The following is a 17776-nucleotide window of genomic DNA, read 5'->3' on the forward strand; positions in this document are numbered from 1 at the left end:
GGTCTACTTGTTTCCTGATCTTGCTATAAACTGTTTCCTGCACTGCATGTCTTCTCATCCAGGACTTTCTACCTGGAAATACTGGACCCAACCAGCATCTCCTCTACAAAATGCTCCTTGATTCCCCAAGGTTGAGTTAGATCCTCCATACTTATGCGGCTTTCTTAGTGAGCTCAGCACAGCCCCCTGAATCATTTGCTGTCAGACTTTTACACTGCATCCTCATACCCACTTCTATTCCCCCATGCTGTCTGCAAGCGGGTGCAGGGTCAGGATTTCATCTCATTCACCCCTACTCCCTCAGCCTCCAGGCCCCAGCAGAAAGCTGGCATATTGATGGCAATAGAAACCGATGTTGGCTATTTTCATGAAACAGTGAGGCTCAGTCTCAGCTGGAATAGAGCGCCTTTTGTTCCTGTCTCAGGGTCTTAGATGGAGAGGCAATGGCGACAATAGCAGACACAAGAACACAGCATAGAGCAGAGAGAAATGGAAGGTCTCCAGGTCTGATCATGGCCTGCGCTGCTCTGATGACCTCAGTCGCAATGACATGACCTTAATCTGTGGTTTTAGTCACTTTTCTGTCAATGCCTGCTTGGCCCCCATCTGCTCCTTGCATCATGTTGCTGTGACAACCGTGGAAGGCATAGGAAACACCCAGAAGCTGCACCCTGTACAGGTGAGTAGGGTGGTGAATATGAAGCCAGAACATCTCACAGGGAGGCCTCGGCCAAGTCTGCAGCTTTGCTCTGGGTTGTTGGCAGAAACTTCACTGCTTGAGCAAAGGAGGTTGATCCTGGGCTCCCTCCAAACCCAAGGCTCCCCATCACCAGGGTCGGGATGATATAACATTGCATGACACAAGGGAACAACAAAATCAGCTGAATTTAACATCCAGAAGCATCCTTGCGCCAGCCCCGGAAAGGCAGGGAAGGACACCTTACCCTTGAATATGGTTTGACAAGCACAGTCTCCTGGATTCCAGATAATAAGCCCAGGTACCCCCTATGGGTGGAGTGCTAATTCCAGTTGCACCGCTCACCTCCCACCCTTGGTCAATACAATGTTGAATTAGTTACTTTACACATTGCTGTTGTAAAAATGCCCAATAGAAGCAATATGAAGAAGGAAGAACTTATTGGGGTTCTCACTACTCTGGTAGGGGAGTCATGGTGGTAGGGACTTGAGGCACTGGGCACAGTGCATCATAGATAGGAAGGAGAGAGCAATGGGAGACTCAAGTCCAGCCAGCTCCTCCCTTCTATTCAGTCCTAGATCCTGCCATTTCCCTACTTCAACCTAATCTAAAGAATCTCCCCTAGCCTTGATCAGAGGCAAACCTAATCTAGATGATCCCTCCCAGCATAGACCCGAAGGCTCATTTCCTATTTGATTATAGGTCCTATCAAGTTATTAATCAGTATTACCCACCAGCTATGGACTGCCAGACCTTCACTCTCTTGAGAACAAAGGATAAGATAAGAAAGAGGGCTGGGTATGCGACTCAGGTGACAGAGTACTTGCCTGCCATGCTCGGAACTCTGGATTGGCTCCCCAGTGTCATATAAATTGGGTATGGCACAAGACTCACTTGTAATCCCAGCACTTGGAAAGCAGCAGGAGAATCAGAAGTTCAAGGTTAACTACAAGTACAGCAATTTTAAGGCCAGGTATACAAACTCAGAAATGCCCGACTGGGGTTTTCTCCTTTGCGGAGCCAGACCACTTGGCAATATTTTGAAGGCAGGGACAGTGAGGGATCTCTGTACAAATGTGGGGGGGGGTTTGAAGGGAGAATTTGGATGTTCTTAGGTCAAGTAGAAACAGGTGGGAGTAGAGAACAGCGGGCAGATTATTTTCCTCCCCACTGGGGTAACTAAGGCCGGAGTTCTTTGGAAAACTGCAACCAGAGATGATTCCAGTGTTAAATCCGCACCTCAGTCCTCTCTTTCGGGAGGGTCACATCTTCCTTGGTCTCCCTCCATGACAACAGGCTCAGGGACCTCCAGATGAGCAAACAGGTTCTGTTCCACAGGAGGAGCCTCTAATCCTGTGTGAGGTCAGAGCAGGGAGAGGCTGTTTCTTAGGCAGGAAAAGGGGGCACCCCCTAAACCTGCCCAACCTGCAGGAAGTGTGAACTTAATTTGAGCCTGTCATAGTCTTTGTAGCTAAATAAAAAATGAGTAGTTTCAATACAGGTTTTTGTACCCTCCCTTCCAGCAGCACAAAGTCTTATTCTTGGTGTTCTTATTTTAATATCTATAAAAACCACAGGGCCAGATTCTACTCCTGGTCTGTTTGTTGTTTTTTGGTTTCTGACTTTCCCATGTTTCCTCCCAGCTTCCATTGGTATCACATGACTCCTTGACTCAGCCATAGACTGCTACAGTATCCAGGCTGAGGCCTCAGTCCTGCCCTTCTCCGCAGGCGGCACACACATGTGGCTTTCAGCTTTGGCACCTCCTCAGAAAGTTAGACTCAGTTCCAATTGCCTACTTGACAACACTGTGTAAATGTCTGATCTCAACTTTATTAGGAATCTATTTTGCCCATAATGTCTTTCTTCTTGGGTGTTGCTCTACCTGAGCCAATGGCAAAACAATCCACACTATTTTTCAAGATAAGGATGTAGGAGTAAAGTTTGATTCTCTCATATACTACACCCATCCATCCAGAAGTGTGGTCCATTCTCCAGCCCAAGCCATAGATGACATTTCCCCCATCTGTTCTTACTCTTGCTGAGCAAAACTCGGCCCATGCCATCATCTGTTTGATTGGCTGTACCATATCCCAATGCCCCATTTCCATGCTTGCTTTGAGAATGCAGTTTCTATCCAGTGGCCCAGCATAATTTCTTTGTCAAGCCATGAATCACATCGCTGCTCACTGAATTATCCAGAGACTTCCCATCACACAGAGAGAGTTCCGTATCCTGCCCTGGCCTGGGAGGAGCTGCTTTCCCAGCCAAGGTGTTTATCACCAGCAGGTTCCACCCATATTCTCTCAGCAGTTCTGGCACTCCATGCTCATTCTGTGTGGGGCCTTCTTGCTGACTGTTCTTTTTCCCTGATCCAGACTGTGATACTGAAGCCAGACTCAAGATACTTTCTAGAGAGGCCTTTTCTGACCAGGCTCAGTGGATACCAATCTCTCTGGACCACGTCATCTTGTACAAATTTTCTACACCACATGACATTTTTCTTACTCCAATTTTTTATCAGTATTTCCCTGTTACAGAATGGGCTTTGTGTACCCTCTCTTCTCTGTTTATAGGACTTTTCCATGCCTAGTGCATGCTAGGTTTATAGTCTGGGTTCACAAAATTAATGAATAGACTGTAGATATAGATGTTATAACTTCTGTGAGTTTCACTTGAGTACCAAGAGACATTTTCAAGAAGCAGAAAAAGGAGAAAGTCATGCGGATGAGGAAAGAGACTTTGTAGTCAAAACCTACTTGTTTTGGGTGGGAATTTTGTGATTCCCATGCAGAGAGTAAACTCAGTTTAGCTCATGTTCCAACTCTTGCGTTCTTACTGTGCCCAGAGGGTACCTTCACTCAACAACCCAGAAATGTACTGGTGGGTAGGACACACTCTGGTCCCTCAGGAGTGGTGCTTGAATTTCACAACAGGCTCGTGCAGCCAAAATAATACAGCACAGTGCTTCTATTAAAGATGCATGGACCTGGGTAAATTCCTAAGTCCCCTGAGTGAGAACAGCCCCTGCTCCCTGAAGGGACTTGTCCACTAATAGCCAATATTGATGGATGCCTACAGAATGCCAAGTACAACGTCAGGAGTTTCGTGTAGTCCTTGTGCCTGTAGTCCAGCTGTTTGGGAGGCTGTGGCAGGAGGACCTCAAGTTCAAGGCCTGCCTACACTCCACAGTGAGACACTATCACAGACAAATAGTACAAAAAGGACTGTTGGCAGTGTTCAGTGATGGAGACCCAACCTAACACGTTCAAAGTTCTAGGGTCAGTCACCAGTAAACAACAGAAAGAAAGGGGAGAGTAAAGAAAAGGATGGAAAGAGTTTTCTATGTGTCCTGGTTTTAAATCCTTGGCTGTAAGTCATGGGATGAGGAACTGTACCTCAGAGGGGTTTGGTAACCTGATGGTGACCCCCACAGCTTTAGGTGAATTGCAATGGAGCTGCAGTGAGGGGTTTCTGATAACGCAAGCATGGGGCATCTGTCTTTTTTTTAATCTGTTATTTTTTTTCTTTTTAAGGAAAGAATCGCCAAAAGCCATGGTTCCCAGTGTGGGTTCTGCACCCCTGGTATTGTCATGAGCATGTACACACTGCTCCGAAACCAGCCTGAGCCCACCATTGAGGAGATCGAGAATGCCTTCCAAGGTGTGAACCTTCAGGCACAGCCCTGGGAGTGGGATGGGACATGGGTCCTGAACACGGCAACATGGTGACAGTCAAGAATGGGCAGGGAACGCCAGGTGTTGCTCTTTGGAAAGCTCTGGCTGCCAAAACTTGGTAGCCAAGATCTTCTCCTGGTTATCCATGATTATCCATTTTGGTTCTTGCTTCCTGGGATGTCTGCATCCTATCTTTCACGGGGCAGCCATGTCCCAGGACAGCTAGCATGAAGGACTATTGACATGTGGGAAACAGACTAGATCAGTGCTTCTCAGCCCCCTTAATGCCGCAACCCTTTCCTGCATGTTGTACTGACCCCAACCAAAAAGTTATTTTCATTGCTACTTTGTAACTGTAATTTTGCTACTTTTGTGAATCGTAATATAAATGTTTTTGGAGACAGAGGTTTACCGAAGGGGTCGTGACCCACAGGTTGAGAACGACTGGCCTAGATACTCATAAAACATGGTTTGTTCACTTACTCTTTCTCAGGGTAGATGCCCAGTCACGGTAGTCGTTGCCTTCCTGTTTGGTCTCCTGTGAGTGAATCAAATCTCTCTAGAGAACTGAGTCCAGAAGGTTCCCCATTCATTCAGCACCCCAGTCAATCATCTGTTCAGACTTCATTTGAGTCCTGTTACACACTATCTGGAGTGTAAGGGGCACAGGACAAACGATGGGAGTCCTTCCTCCAGGGATTTCCATTCTAGAGTGGAAGCGTACTGGTGATATAGTTTGGAAGACACGCTGAGAAGGTGAGCAGACACCCTGGGAAGGCCAGTGTGTACTTGGTCTAGGCATTCTGGAAGAGCATCAGAGTAGGTGCTTTGAGGAACAGGACTTTCTAGGCAGGAGATATAGAGTGTCCAAAGGTCACGCCCCTCACCACTTGGAGAGAGCAGTGACACTTCAACTTTCCCCTTGGCCTGCAGGAAACCTCTGCCGCTGTACAGGCTACAGACCCATCCTCCAGGGATTCCGGACCTTCGCCAGGGTAAGTGGAACCCTGCCCTAAAGCAGGAACTCGCAGAGAGCCCAATTGGGAAGGATGCCAAGGACTTCAGGTCTATAGGGAAGGAGGATGAGGCAAGTCAGTGAGTGAGTCCTCCAGCTGGGACATGTGCTAGGGCAAACAGATGCTGCTGTCTTATTCATGGTGTGGGATCTCCTGCTGGGAAGGCCTGTAACTCAGATTCTTGGGAAGGTGCACACTGCCCAAGTGCTACCTTCCCATAATGCCTCGAGGCTTGGCCACTTTCCCTGGAGACTGGCAGGCTCTGCCTACACAGGTGCCAAATGTGGTATTTTAAAGTATCCCTGCCTGGCTCAGCCTGGCCCCCCTCCTCCTTCCTTCTCTTAGCTGCTGTCACAGTTGGCACTCTGCTGGCCTCGTGAAGCTGATAATTAGATCTCCAGACAGTTCGCGAACCCCTGCGGAGTTCATAAACCTCTCGTCTGAAATCGTAGCTAAGTGTGTGGTCACTGGTTGTGTAAACACAGACACATACCTGCCCATATGGTGAGGACAGAATGTTGGCACCTCTGCTCTTGGCACACACACCTAAGTTTTTTGCCTGACTCTGGGTTAAGAGAATCCCGATTTCACCCAAACCTTTTCGTCACTGTTTGATCATGGGTCTAGGAGATGTGAGACACCAGGAGCTTCTCGCTCACCTTTAGGGTGGGCACATTGGGAGAAAGTCTTGGGTTTGCGTAACACAAGAAAGTTGAGTGGAGGTATCAACAAAGCCTCGTAAAGACAGCCAATGCCTCATCACACCCAAAAACTAAGCATGGAGGTTGAGCTAGGTAGCAGTGATGGGAATGTTAGATTCAGAGACTGGAATTATAATGCCTACCATGTAGTGTTTATAAAAAGTAAGTACTTCTTGTTGCTGCCAAGGCTCCTGGTGAAAAATGGAAGGGTTTTGCAGTCAGACTCAGTGGTGGGAATGACAAAGAAGGTTCTCCTAGCAAGCAATGAGTCTTGACTCATGCCAAGGTACATTTACTGTTGAGGAAAGGGAGTTCTCGTTATAGACCAAGGAGAACTGGAGGGAGGAAGTGCAAGTCGGTTCAGGGATGCACTGTGGATGCCAAACTGAGCAGTTTCAACCTGGTTACTGAAGACAAAAGGAGGAGAGAAGGATATCCCTGGACTGAGAGATGCTACTATGATTTGATAATTGGGGCCCAAAAAGTTTAGCAGAGTCTGAAAGTGTTTCAGTCTCTCTAAAGAAGAAGCCCACCAATGTGTTGCCAGAAAGCCTTCAAACAAAGCAAGCAAGCCCAGAACCAAAGTAGCCAAGAGTCAGCATCTTGCCATTTCATGTGTCTTGCGTTGCAATGCTGATATGTTGTACTGAAGAGATAACGCAGTAAGCAAAGCAAGGAGGCTGCAGAATATGCTAAACTTTTGGTCAAGCGGATGAAGGAAGCTAAAGAAAAACACCAGGAATGAGTGCCAAGAGATGTGTCCTTGCTGACAGCTTCAACTGCTTCTGAGGCTAGCCAAAAATAAGTCTTTGAAAAGAGGCAATAAATGACAAGAGTTTGAAAAAAAATCAAGTACCTCTTGCAGAGCTTTTAGGACAATTCCTAGTACAATTTAGGCCATCAACAAGAGGCGCTTTAAGTGACAGCACCTTCCCTTATCTGCCATATGGTCTTCATTAATTGCTCAGGCTTCTCTGAGAAACAAGGATTGTTCAGCTTGTCTCTGCATGCCCATCTGAGGAGCCTGCTCAAAGATGTCCAATCTAAAGAGCCCTGAGAGAGCTTCAAAAGAGAAGGATGTCAACAACGATACTCTTTCCCAGGGCTCATCCAGTTGAGATGGTGCATGGCTCCACCGTGGAGCAGTGCTCTGTCCCTCTTGACCCAGTTTTTTTCTGCATTAAGCTGAGAGCTCTAAACAGCCCAAAAGTCTGGCACAAAGCAAGCGTGTAGAAGTGCCTTCAAGTTCCTGTGCGGAGGCCTCCAGGATTCTTACCATAGCCTGTTTACTTTTGTGCATGACTGCATGGAGCTTGGATTTCCTATTTGCCCCCACATAGCACACATGAGCAGAGTCTGGCAGAGCTGGGCACATGGTTGGCATCAAGAATGATTGCGTCCCATCGAGCAGAGAGGAGGGGAATAGACAAGCAGTTAGAACAGGCAGAAGTGGGATTTCTGTTGCCCGCTCTGGTGTGTGAGGAACTTAGAAGGTTCCACACCATGTTAAGTACCACAGCAAAGCCAGACCGTGGAAAGGTAATGAAGAGCCCCTCTCTGGTCTTCTGGGGGAAGGGAAATTCAAGGACCAGATGCTGCACCTCAAGCTGAAGATAGATGGAACGGTGCAGAAAATCACAGGCACAAGAAGAAATACATGAGTGGGAATGGGAAATGTAATTATATTATAGTCTCAAAAATTATTGAAAAAGAAGAAACACATAAAGCTATTGTACCAGAGCCTCTCCTTCTCAGGGCATGCCATATTGGAGCCTACCCTACTGGGTAGAAGATGAATTCTTAACCTCAGACTCCTCCAGCCATCTTGACCCATCTAAGGGAGGAATATACTCCAGAAAGACTCTTGTGGAATTCACAGTGTAGGGGCAGACTCATTAAGCCTAGAGCTATAAAGTATTTCTCCTTGACACCAACACATCACTGAAGGCATATTGACAGAGGTCCTCTGATTTCAGTACAACTATCTGCTTTTCAGTTTAAAAAAATTCACAAGACCTACACAGAGGCAAACACAATTTCAAGAGACTAATCATAGAGCAGAATTGGAATTGATATAAAAAAAGATGTCAGAAAGATGAAATCATGAGTTTTAAAAATAATATAATTACTATGCTAAAGGTTTTAATGTTAAAAATAGACAAGTAATAAAGGACGGATAATGTAATCAGAGTGATAGGGATTCCATAAGGAAATTATAAGAAAACACTAGAGTCAAAGTCACAGTAACGGAATGAAGAATACACTTGGTGGGCTCCTTTGTAACTGGGTGTGGCTCAAGAAAGCATTTCTAAGACAGAGGATATGAAAATTCACACTTCCAGAGCCAATGAGCAAAGAGAAGACATGAGCAGGGGGAAAAAAACCCAGAAGACCAAGCACCTTGGAACCATGGGGTGTAGCATGCATGTAAGGGGGATGCCAGAAGTAGAAAGCAAGGGGCAGGAGTAATAGTTCAGCAATTATGAATGAGCATTTCCCCAAATGAATGTTAGACTCCAAACCACAGAACCAGGCATCTCAGGGAACACTGAGATCAGTGTCAAACAACAACAAAAACAATACAAAAAAAAAAAAAAACACCAAAAAAGAACAAAATAAAACAAGAACCAAACCAAACTAACAACAACCCTCTCCCACAACGTTCACTCCAAGATATATTAAAGACAAGCTTCACAAAATAAAAATTAAAGAAACAGTCCTTCGTAGGATCCAGGCTACACCTGATCTGTGGAAGCACACAGCTAAGGATCATGTTCACCTCATAAGGAACCACGTAAGCAAGAAGAGAATTGAGGGGTATACTAACAGCACTGAAGGTAAAAAATCCCACTGAGTTAAAATTCTGTACTTTGTGAAACTATTCTTTAAAACTAAAGCAGAGGAGAAAGGCATGGCAGCTCAGCTCACGTTTGTAATCTCAGTGCTCAGGAGGAAGAGGCAGGGGGATGACTCCGAGTTTGAAGCCAGTAATTCCAGGCTACGTAATGATTCCCGGCCACTCATTAGTGGATCAATAAAAGGACAGATGCTTTAAGAAGACATATAAATCCTTTTTTAAAGCATGGGTGAGGGTTTATTAAGCAAATAAAACTTAGAGCGGCGACATCACCGAGAACTATGACTCCCCATACCACAACCATCATTAGCTGCCTACAATTCCCCAGGGAAGGGTGGGCTTCGTGAGCCCCCTCTCATCAGGATGGGGTGTTGGTGGGTCCAGTCTAGTGCTGGTCATGTCCAGGTATCCAGTCACTTCTGCTGTGAGTTCATCGGTCCAACAGTCACATTAGAAAGACACAGAGACCCTTAACATGTATGCAACTAGGAGCAGAACACGGTAAGAAGAAATTCCAAGATAAATTTTAAAATAAATTGAATATAAAATGGAAATTTATTCTAATATTTTAAATGGGTATTTCATCACTATTTTATCAGAAATGGCCATATCCTGCAGATAGATTAAAAACCAGAAAAGACATAGGTGAATTCAACAGTCCTATCAATGAACCGCATATAACAAAAGTCTCTTTGTCACCACAACCAGAAATGACAGAAAAAGACTTTTTTTCATACTCTCATGAATGCAAGACTATAAAACAAATAAAAAATAATAGCAATCCCACAATGTCTGTTTGGGGACTAGAGTAAGATTAAACTAGAAACCAAAAACAGAAAGATAGCTGGGAAATTCCAAAAATGCTTTCTGTGAGATTAAACAACATGCGTCCAAATAACAGATGGGGCAAAGAAGAAATCCTAAAATAAATTTAAAATTGTTTTGAACTGAATGAAATTGAAAAGATATTTTGTCAAATTGCTTGGAGGGAAATTTAGAGCAGGGGATGTAAATCTAGGCGAGGGAAAAAAAGATCTAAAAATCAATATGTGGCTTCCACCTGAGGAAAATGAGAAAAGGCAAATTAAATCCACAAGAGGCAGAAGAAAAGAAACAATATTTAGAGCAGAAAATTGATGAAACTGAAACCAGGAAATCCATAGAGATAAATCAACAAAGCAAAACCTAGTTCTTAAAAAGAAATTCGATGCAAGCAGTGTGCTTTGATCCGGCCTGTCTGAGGAATGAGATGATACAGATTGCTAAGTCAGACCAAAAGAAAGACTGCGACTGGGGAACAATAAACATCAAGAGGATAATGAGGGGGACTTAGGAAAATCTCCAGATCATCTCCACCGTGGCTGCTTCCTGGAAAGCAGGGTCATGTGTCATCTCTTGCCCTTAGCACCTGAAGCTGCAGGAGGTGAACACTGCAAACAGACGGAATGATATATACAGTTCCATGGGACCTTCCGCCTTCAGGACCCTGACGTTGTAGCCTCAGCTTCAATGACTTCTCTTAGTTTTTATCTCATAGCTTTGGTTCTGCCTGTTGTTGAAGGGGTAGAAGATGGGGATGTGACTGCTCTCATTACAGGTATTTATGCGTGCTTGGCGATGTATGAACCAAGCAAAAATAATCAGATGTGACTTGGGAGGGCCCTTCTGAATCAGACTTTGCCCTGACTTTCAAGTCTTGGTGACACTGAGTCTGAATCTGAGGTTTGATCTCTAGGTTTCCAACAAATGTTAAATAGATTGGCATCAACAAAGGCCATTCCCCATGAAGCAAGAATAAATACTTGTTAAATGGGAAAAATGTCTTCTTTAGAACAAGTAGTGCGCTAATGATGACGTCTATAATTAGTACCTGTCAAGGAAGGCGTCTGACTTACCTCTGCACACGTGTTATTTTAGCTTTTGAATTCTCAAAGTCACACGCAAGGGGAAGGTGATGTTATGTTAGTTACGTCCATACTGACTTCTCAACCTGCAGGATGTATTCATTTCCGATGGAATAGTATTGCTATCTCTACTTAAAACATTTGTCCTTGCACTTCTCTGTTTAATTCTCTTCAGTTTAAAGTGCTTAAAAACGTAGCTTGGAATTTTCCATGCCCTGCTGTTATCTACAACACATTAAGGCTTCCTTTATTTTGTTTCTTTTGGGGGTGGGTGTTTGAGACAATATCTGTTTATGGAACCCTAGTTATCTTGGTACTCACTATTTAGACCATGCTGGCCTTAAACTCACAGATATTTTTCTGCCTCTGCCTCGGAGTATTGGAATTAAAAGCATGCATGACCATGACCAACTTCCATGTAAAGGTTTTTTATGTCTCTTTGACTTGGTTGTTGTACCTAGGACCTCCCCTTTCTGACTGGCAGTGATTCTCCTGCCTCTGTGTCCTAAGCACTGAAGAACATTCATGTGTGTGTGTGTGTGTGTGTGTGTGTGTGTGTGTCACTGTGCTCTTTTCTTCTGTTTAACATTTTACATACTAGTCCCTGATACAGAATTCTAAGTTGGTAGGATTGTTCTCTCTCAAGTTCCAGTATTTTAGTCAATTCTCTTATTGCTTACCTCTTAGCAGAGAGCCCGGGAGGGTGTGGATGGAAAAGGGCAGTCTTACTCCAGTAGACCTTGAGTGACTTATTATTATACACCACAATAATTTATAGCATAAATATACCATTGAGTTATCATGGAAAGTGATTTAAGTGGTATGATGTTGGTGCATTGGTTGTCTGGAAAAAGTGGCCTGTATAACATGCGTTTTTCCTTAAGGAAGCCAGGCGAGTAAGGCGATACTGTGCTCTATGCAAATTCCTCTTGCTTCCAGAAAGTCTGAGAACACAGTTTCATCATTCCTTCTCTAGGAAGAGAGCTTAAAGAGACCTTAAGGGATATCTCTTCCCATCTAAGCATAGAAAAGGGCAAGATGGGAGAGGCTGTGTATGTGGACTAACCGGATTGGGTCTGGTGTGCACACCTGAGATGCTCTGCACAAGGAGCTGCACACTTACAGGGTATGAACTAGCAAATGTTTCTCTTGGCGGTGCTTACATGTTCTCAAAAGCCACGCCTTCAACCCCATGGCGTTCTTGGGACTTTGGGGGACAGAGGTAGAGGGTTGAAGCTCCTCTTTGGGGAAAGGCTAGCATGGAAAGTCATTCCCCCCTTACTCACACACAGAAGGGCTGCCTGCCCTTAGCTTGCTCCTTCAGGACCTACTATATTAAAAGACTGAGTTCCCCTACATTTGTCTCTTAACATCAATTTCATGATTTTGGAAACTCCTGCTTTCTTCAGTTGGGTCTGTCAGGTGAACTCACACTCCACCATGTACTTCCCTCAGCTGAGGGAGACAGCAATCTCTGTCTGTTCTTTGCCACAGACATCCTGAGAGGTCTGAGGAAGTAGTTTCCCCTAAGCGATGGGTGACCCATACCCTTTATCCAGAGCCCAGTCACAGTGAGGAGTGGAGTGTTTAGATTTCTGGGATAAAGACACAGTAAGTAGTGGAGGTCATTGGGCACATGGGCTGGATGCATCTTAGAGACCAGTACTGACATATGACATCCATAGACCCCAGCTGCAGAGACTCCCAGCCAAGCATCACAGATCTCATTTGGTCTCAAAGTAGAGCCTCTTGTGTCCTATGAGAAGTGGTAAGTTTTTTTCCCTTAGGGACTTCCTAAGGAAGCAACGCTGAAGAAGGAAAGTGGGTATAGACATATGTTCCCATAAAGTAGAACCTAGCTTTAGTGGAGAAATTTTCTTGAAAATAAAATTTCCCTGTTGCTCCAAAGACTTCCTTAATCCCCATTAGTGAAGTGAGCATGTGGCAGGGACCTCAGCCCTCCAAATGGAGGCAGAATGGATGGGATAGGCCATGCTTCTCTCGTTGATGCAGGCTGAGATTACCAGAGCCAGGCTTGAGTAAATAAGGATAACTGACTTTCCTTAGGTTCTGAGAAACTGAAAATATTCTTATGCGAATATGTGTCATTTTCTTAGGATGGCGGGTGCTGTGGAGGAAGTGGAAACAACCCAAACTGCTGCATGAACCAGATGAAAGACCAAATGGTACCGGAGCCTTCTGGAAGCCTAGCGGGGGGGGGGGGGGCAGTCAAAGGTCTGGGGGATTTGCTACGCTCTTTCCACATCCTTGGCAGTGATGTTGGAAGAAGGAACAATGAGAGGCTGTGGCACTCAGATGTTGAAGGTGCCATGGTACTCATTACTTCTGGGTTCTCTGGCAAGCCTACTTGTTCCTTCTTCCTGGAGCTGACTGCCCTCTTCTGGGAACAAGCTCACCTGGAAGAAGAGCCAGGTCAATGCGTCTGAGCATCTGACACTTGCTATTCTCTTTCCTTGCAGGTTGCTCCCTCAACATCTTTATTCAAACCAGAGGATTTCAAGCCCTTAGATCCCACTCAAGAGCCCATCTTTCCCCCAGAGTTGCTGGTAGGTGATGCTGGGGACGTCTGGTCAAACACCTGTTCTGTGAACTCCTGGGTTCTACTTTGTTTACACGGAAGGCTGAGAATTTTGTACCACTTTGTCTTAGATTTTAGCTTAGTTCTCCTTCCTTATTCTGCCATTTCTAGGAGGTAAAGGCCTTCTGTCCCATGCTCCCATCCCATCCCATCCCATTCTTTGCTTCTTCTTACATGGGTCATGCAGTTACAGATTCCATGTCTGTGTTTCTTGATAAACTTTGAGCCCCACGAGATTGACACTGTTCTTTGCTACACACTGTTTATTAATAGCAGGCACTGTTATTGATGCTATCTGTCGATTATATTGTTATATCTGTTTCCACTCTATATCAATTTGTGGACCTCCTGGCTATCTCTAAGTGTGAACCCATCAAACCTTCTATTTCTCCATCTAAAGCAGCATACTTCTTTAAAGGAAACAAAACACAGCTGCACTAGAAGGACATGAGCATGCATTGAGTTTCTGTCTTAGAGACGTCCTCATGCCGACTTTCTCATTTTCATTTATATTTATTGCAAGGAAAGACTCAAGCCTTCTCCAGTGTTTCTTGGAGATGTAGGTTCAAAGGTCAGAGGATAGATTATCAGTGCTACTGGCCTATCCTTCCCTGGACTGTGAACCCTTGAAGACACCATCTGTTTGATGCCTGGGATTTCTTTCCACCAAGGGTCATTCATATGTGCTAGATTCAGGCCTCCTTCACATGCACCCTGCTCTTTGAACGCCTGTCTTCCTGACCTTTAACCCTTCCCACTCCGTGTCCACTGTGCCTCCTGGTGACAATGTGGAATCTGAGATTTCTGGTGTAGGCTCCTCCTAGCAGGTGGATTTTAGCAGGTACCATAACCTTGATCTTCAGGTTGCTCTTTAAGTGGTAGCCGCAAGGCTCAGAGTGCCTCTCTCACTGAGCTCTTCTCAAGAGTGCTATGATGTACTGAATAAGGTCAACAGAAACTGCATGTAATCCCCCCCCCCCACACACACACACTTTTCTCTCGGCATGTACTCTTCCTTCTCAATTCGGTATTAGACAAGTCAGTAAACAGGCTGATCCCACCGCAGATTTAATATGGTTCCTCGGGGGAAGGGTGGTACGAAGGAGACAGTGCAGTAAGCTAACTATACTTCCCAGAGGCTGAAAGACACTCCCCAGAAGCAGCTGCGTTTTGAAGGGGAGCGTGTGACCTGGATCCAGGCTTCAACCATGGAAGAACTGCTCGACCTCAAAGCTCAGCACCCCGATGCCAAGCTGGTGGTGGGGAACACAGAGATAGGTAAGGCTGCACTGGGACCTTTGAGCATTGCTGGGCTCATTATGGCTTTCTAGTTCCTCCCTGAGTGTCCCCTACTCTCTATTCATTGATTCACTGACTGCTCACTAGAAGCCCACTGAACTCAGGGCATAAGGGCTCCCAGAACATTAGCTTTGGAGTCAGGGAGGCCTGGTTCAGTCCCTTACTGTGTATCCTAGGAAAGGTTCCTGACTTCTCATTTTGTGTATGGGGTGGTATAACATCTCAGAGGGCTGCTTGCATATCAGGTGTGATCCTTACACTTGCTGGGTTTCTCCGTGGACATCCATGGAGTGCCAACTGTGACCCTTCCCGTTTCTGGGAAGAGCTAGGGACACAAAAATCTAAGAGGAAAAGTTCCTTCCTTCACAGCTTTCCTGGTCTAGGAGTGGTGGGAAAAATGCTGGCCAAGTATTCAGGTCAGTGTCTGATAATGTTAGAGGTCTATAAATGGTGTGAGTGCATGTGTGTGTGTGTGCATGTGTACATGCATGTGTGCATGTGTACATGCATGTGTGCATTGTGTGCATGTGTGCATGCATGTGTGCATGTATACATGCATGTGTGCGTGTGTGTGTGTGTGTAGTGCACGTGTGTGTGTACGTGCATGTGTGTGTTGGTCAAAGGAAGATAGGGCGAGTCCTGCTCTTACATGTGGTGCCTTATACCCCTGAGACAATATCCTCAGTGAACTTGGAGCTAAGCTGAACAAGCCCCACAGTGTACTAGGGTTAAGGGTATATGTAGCCACTCCTAGTCTTTTACATGGGTGTTGGGGATTTGAACCCAAGGACTCATGGTTGTAGTGTATGTGTATGTATGTGTAGTGTAGTGTATGTGTATACATGTACAGTGTATTGTATGTGTATGTACATGTAGTGTAGTGTATGTGTATATATGTGTAGTGTAGTGTGTGTATGTATGTGTAATATAGTGCATGTGTATGTGTGCATAATGTAGTGTATGTGTATGTATGTGTATTGTAGTGTATGTGTATGTATGTGTATATGTATGTATGTGTAGTGTATGTGTAGTGTATGTGTATGTATGTGTATATGTATGTATGTGTAGTGTATGTGTATTGTAGTGTATGTGTATGTATGTGTATATGTATGTATGTGTAGTGTATGTGTATTGTAGTGTATGTGTATGTATGTGTATATGTATGTATGTGTAGTGTATGTGTATTGTAGTGTATGTATATGTATGTGTATATGTATGTATGTGTAGTGTATGTGTATTGTAGTGTATGTGTATGTATGTGTATATGTATGTATGTGTAGTGTATGTGTAGTGTATGTGTTGAGAGGTGGTTGATAGATAATGCTTGAGAAATCAAAACAGCTGCCCGGAGTCTGGCTCTGGTTTCGGAAGGAGCTCAACTCCTTAAATTTGACTCTGGTTGGATCCCCAGTCCACCCAGGAGAGCCTTGCTGGGATCAGTGATGGAGCACAGTACTAAATCTGTCCTCAGAAGCACAAATGGGGTACAAAGGCCTCCATGTGTAGCTTTGTGACACACTGTGTTCAGGGTATGAGACATGTTTCTGTGGTGTAATTTTGAAGGCTGTGGCTCAGTAGCGTTCACGGTGGTTGGTGCTCTTGTTGTCCACATGGTTGTGGCCCTCAGATCCTTTGTCTATTTAACTAGAGTTCTACGGACCAAGGGTAGCATGGTTTGAAGTGTCTAGAGGATCTCTGGTGATGTTTTGACTTTGGACATGCTCCTCTCTGTGAGTCAGGCAGTGCTCTGGATTATAATAAGATCTTATGAGCTCCACAATTACAAATAATTTCTCAAGACCTTCCATCTACTCTACTCCCCGCTCCTTGTACACACACCGCACAAAGTAAAGGCCTAGCTACAGCCAGTGCCGGCCATGAGGGGAGTGAGTCTAGATGGAGCTCATTGTGTCAGTGGCCTGTCTTGGGAGTGGACTCCTCAAAGCGGCGGCCCTTTGAAGCCCTAAGCCACATCACGATGGAGAGCTGGGGTTTCTGTTTCATTCCCCATCTACGATGGTATTGGCAAAACCTAGAGGGAATGGAGGAGCAGCATCAGCAGAGGCTTCTAGTGATTAGCTGGGGTGGAGACAGACACTGGACAAAGATGTCGCCCCACCAAGCCATGCACCTTGAACCCAGACAGAACTACTGGAGATCAGAAGACAGATTTGAAGCTTTGTGTCTCATTTTCTTCTTGGGTTTTAAGGATATGACATTTTTGCTAGTATATCCCACCCCTAACTATGGCCCCAAAACTGAAATGCGCTTGTTATTAACTGTGGATTTGAGCAAAACAGTTGGGGTTAATGAGATAGCTGGGTGGGGAAAAGACACTAGCTACATCAGTCTGATGGCCCGAGTTCAATCCCTGGAGCCCTTGGTGGAAGGAGAGTTGGCCTCTGATATTTCATGTCATTTGTACGCTTTCATTGCATACATACATGTAAATAACCATTTTTAAAATGTTGGACATTTCTGATCCTCAGGTTCCACATCATAAAAAGAAACATACAGTCCCTCACAGGGCGATTAAGACTATGAAGTGAGTTCAAATATAAGTACTTGAAAGAATTTTGGACATTCCTTAATGTCCTGTGTTTTCAAATGCCATTGCATGACACATGGAAGTGAATCCGAGTTCATTTTTTTTTTTTTATTTGTTGAGAGAAATCCAGAGATTATGACTGACCTAGTCCCTCCTCATCTGTTCTGTTTCCAAACCTCCTCCTGGTGTAAAATGTGCTTGCCTCCTGTGTGTGATATGGGAAACTGCTAATGTTTCTAACCCAGGTTTCTCATTTCTCAAAGGCATTGAAATGAAGTTTAAGAAGATGTTATTTCCGCTGATTGTCTGCCCAGCCTGGATCCCGGAACTGAATTCAGTGAAGAATGGGCCTGAGGGTGAGGCTGCCCCCTGCTTTCCCTGGAGTCCATCAAGGGTAGGGGGTGAGCTGGGAAGGAGGTAGCCCTCACCCCCCCACACCCCAAGTGTATGTGGCCAGTGTTAGCAGACGCTGCAAGAA

At 45.0% G+C, this 17776-nt stretch overlaps 1 protein-coding gene across 1 annotated transcript in view; it reads left to right on the forward strand.

The window, feature by feature from the left end:
* Positions 1-17776, forward strand: part of Xdh (xanthine dehydrogenase) — a 66570-nt gene that overhangs the window by 10606 nt on the left and 38188 nt on the right. Inside the window, exons 4-10 of the mRNA XM_057780168.1 lie at positions 574-679; positions 4234-4360; positions 5308-5369; positions 12970-13038; positions 13333-13419; positions 14588-14729; positions 17562-17654. Coding sequence (XP_057636151.1) covers positions 574-679; positions 4234-4360; positions 5308-5369; positions 12970-13038; positions 13333-13419; positions 14588-14729; positions 17562-17654 — 686 coding nt within the window. The remainder of the gene's footprint in view (positions 1-573; positions 680-4233; positions 4361-5307; positions 5370-12969; positions 13039-13332; positions 13420-14587; positions 14730-17561; positions 17655-17776) is intronic.

The sequence above is a fragment of the Chionomys nivalis genome, chromosome 1 (genome assembly GCF_950005125.1).
Source record: "Chionomys nivalis chromosome 1, mChiNiv1.1, whole genome shotgun sequence".
In the NCBI taxonomy this organism is placed as follows: Eukaryota; Metazoa; Chordata; class Mammalia; order Rodentia; family Cricetidae; genus Chionomys; species Chionomys nivalis.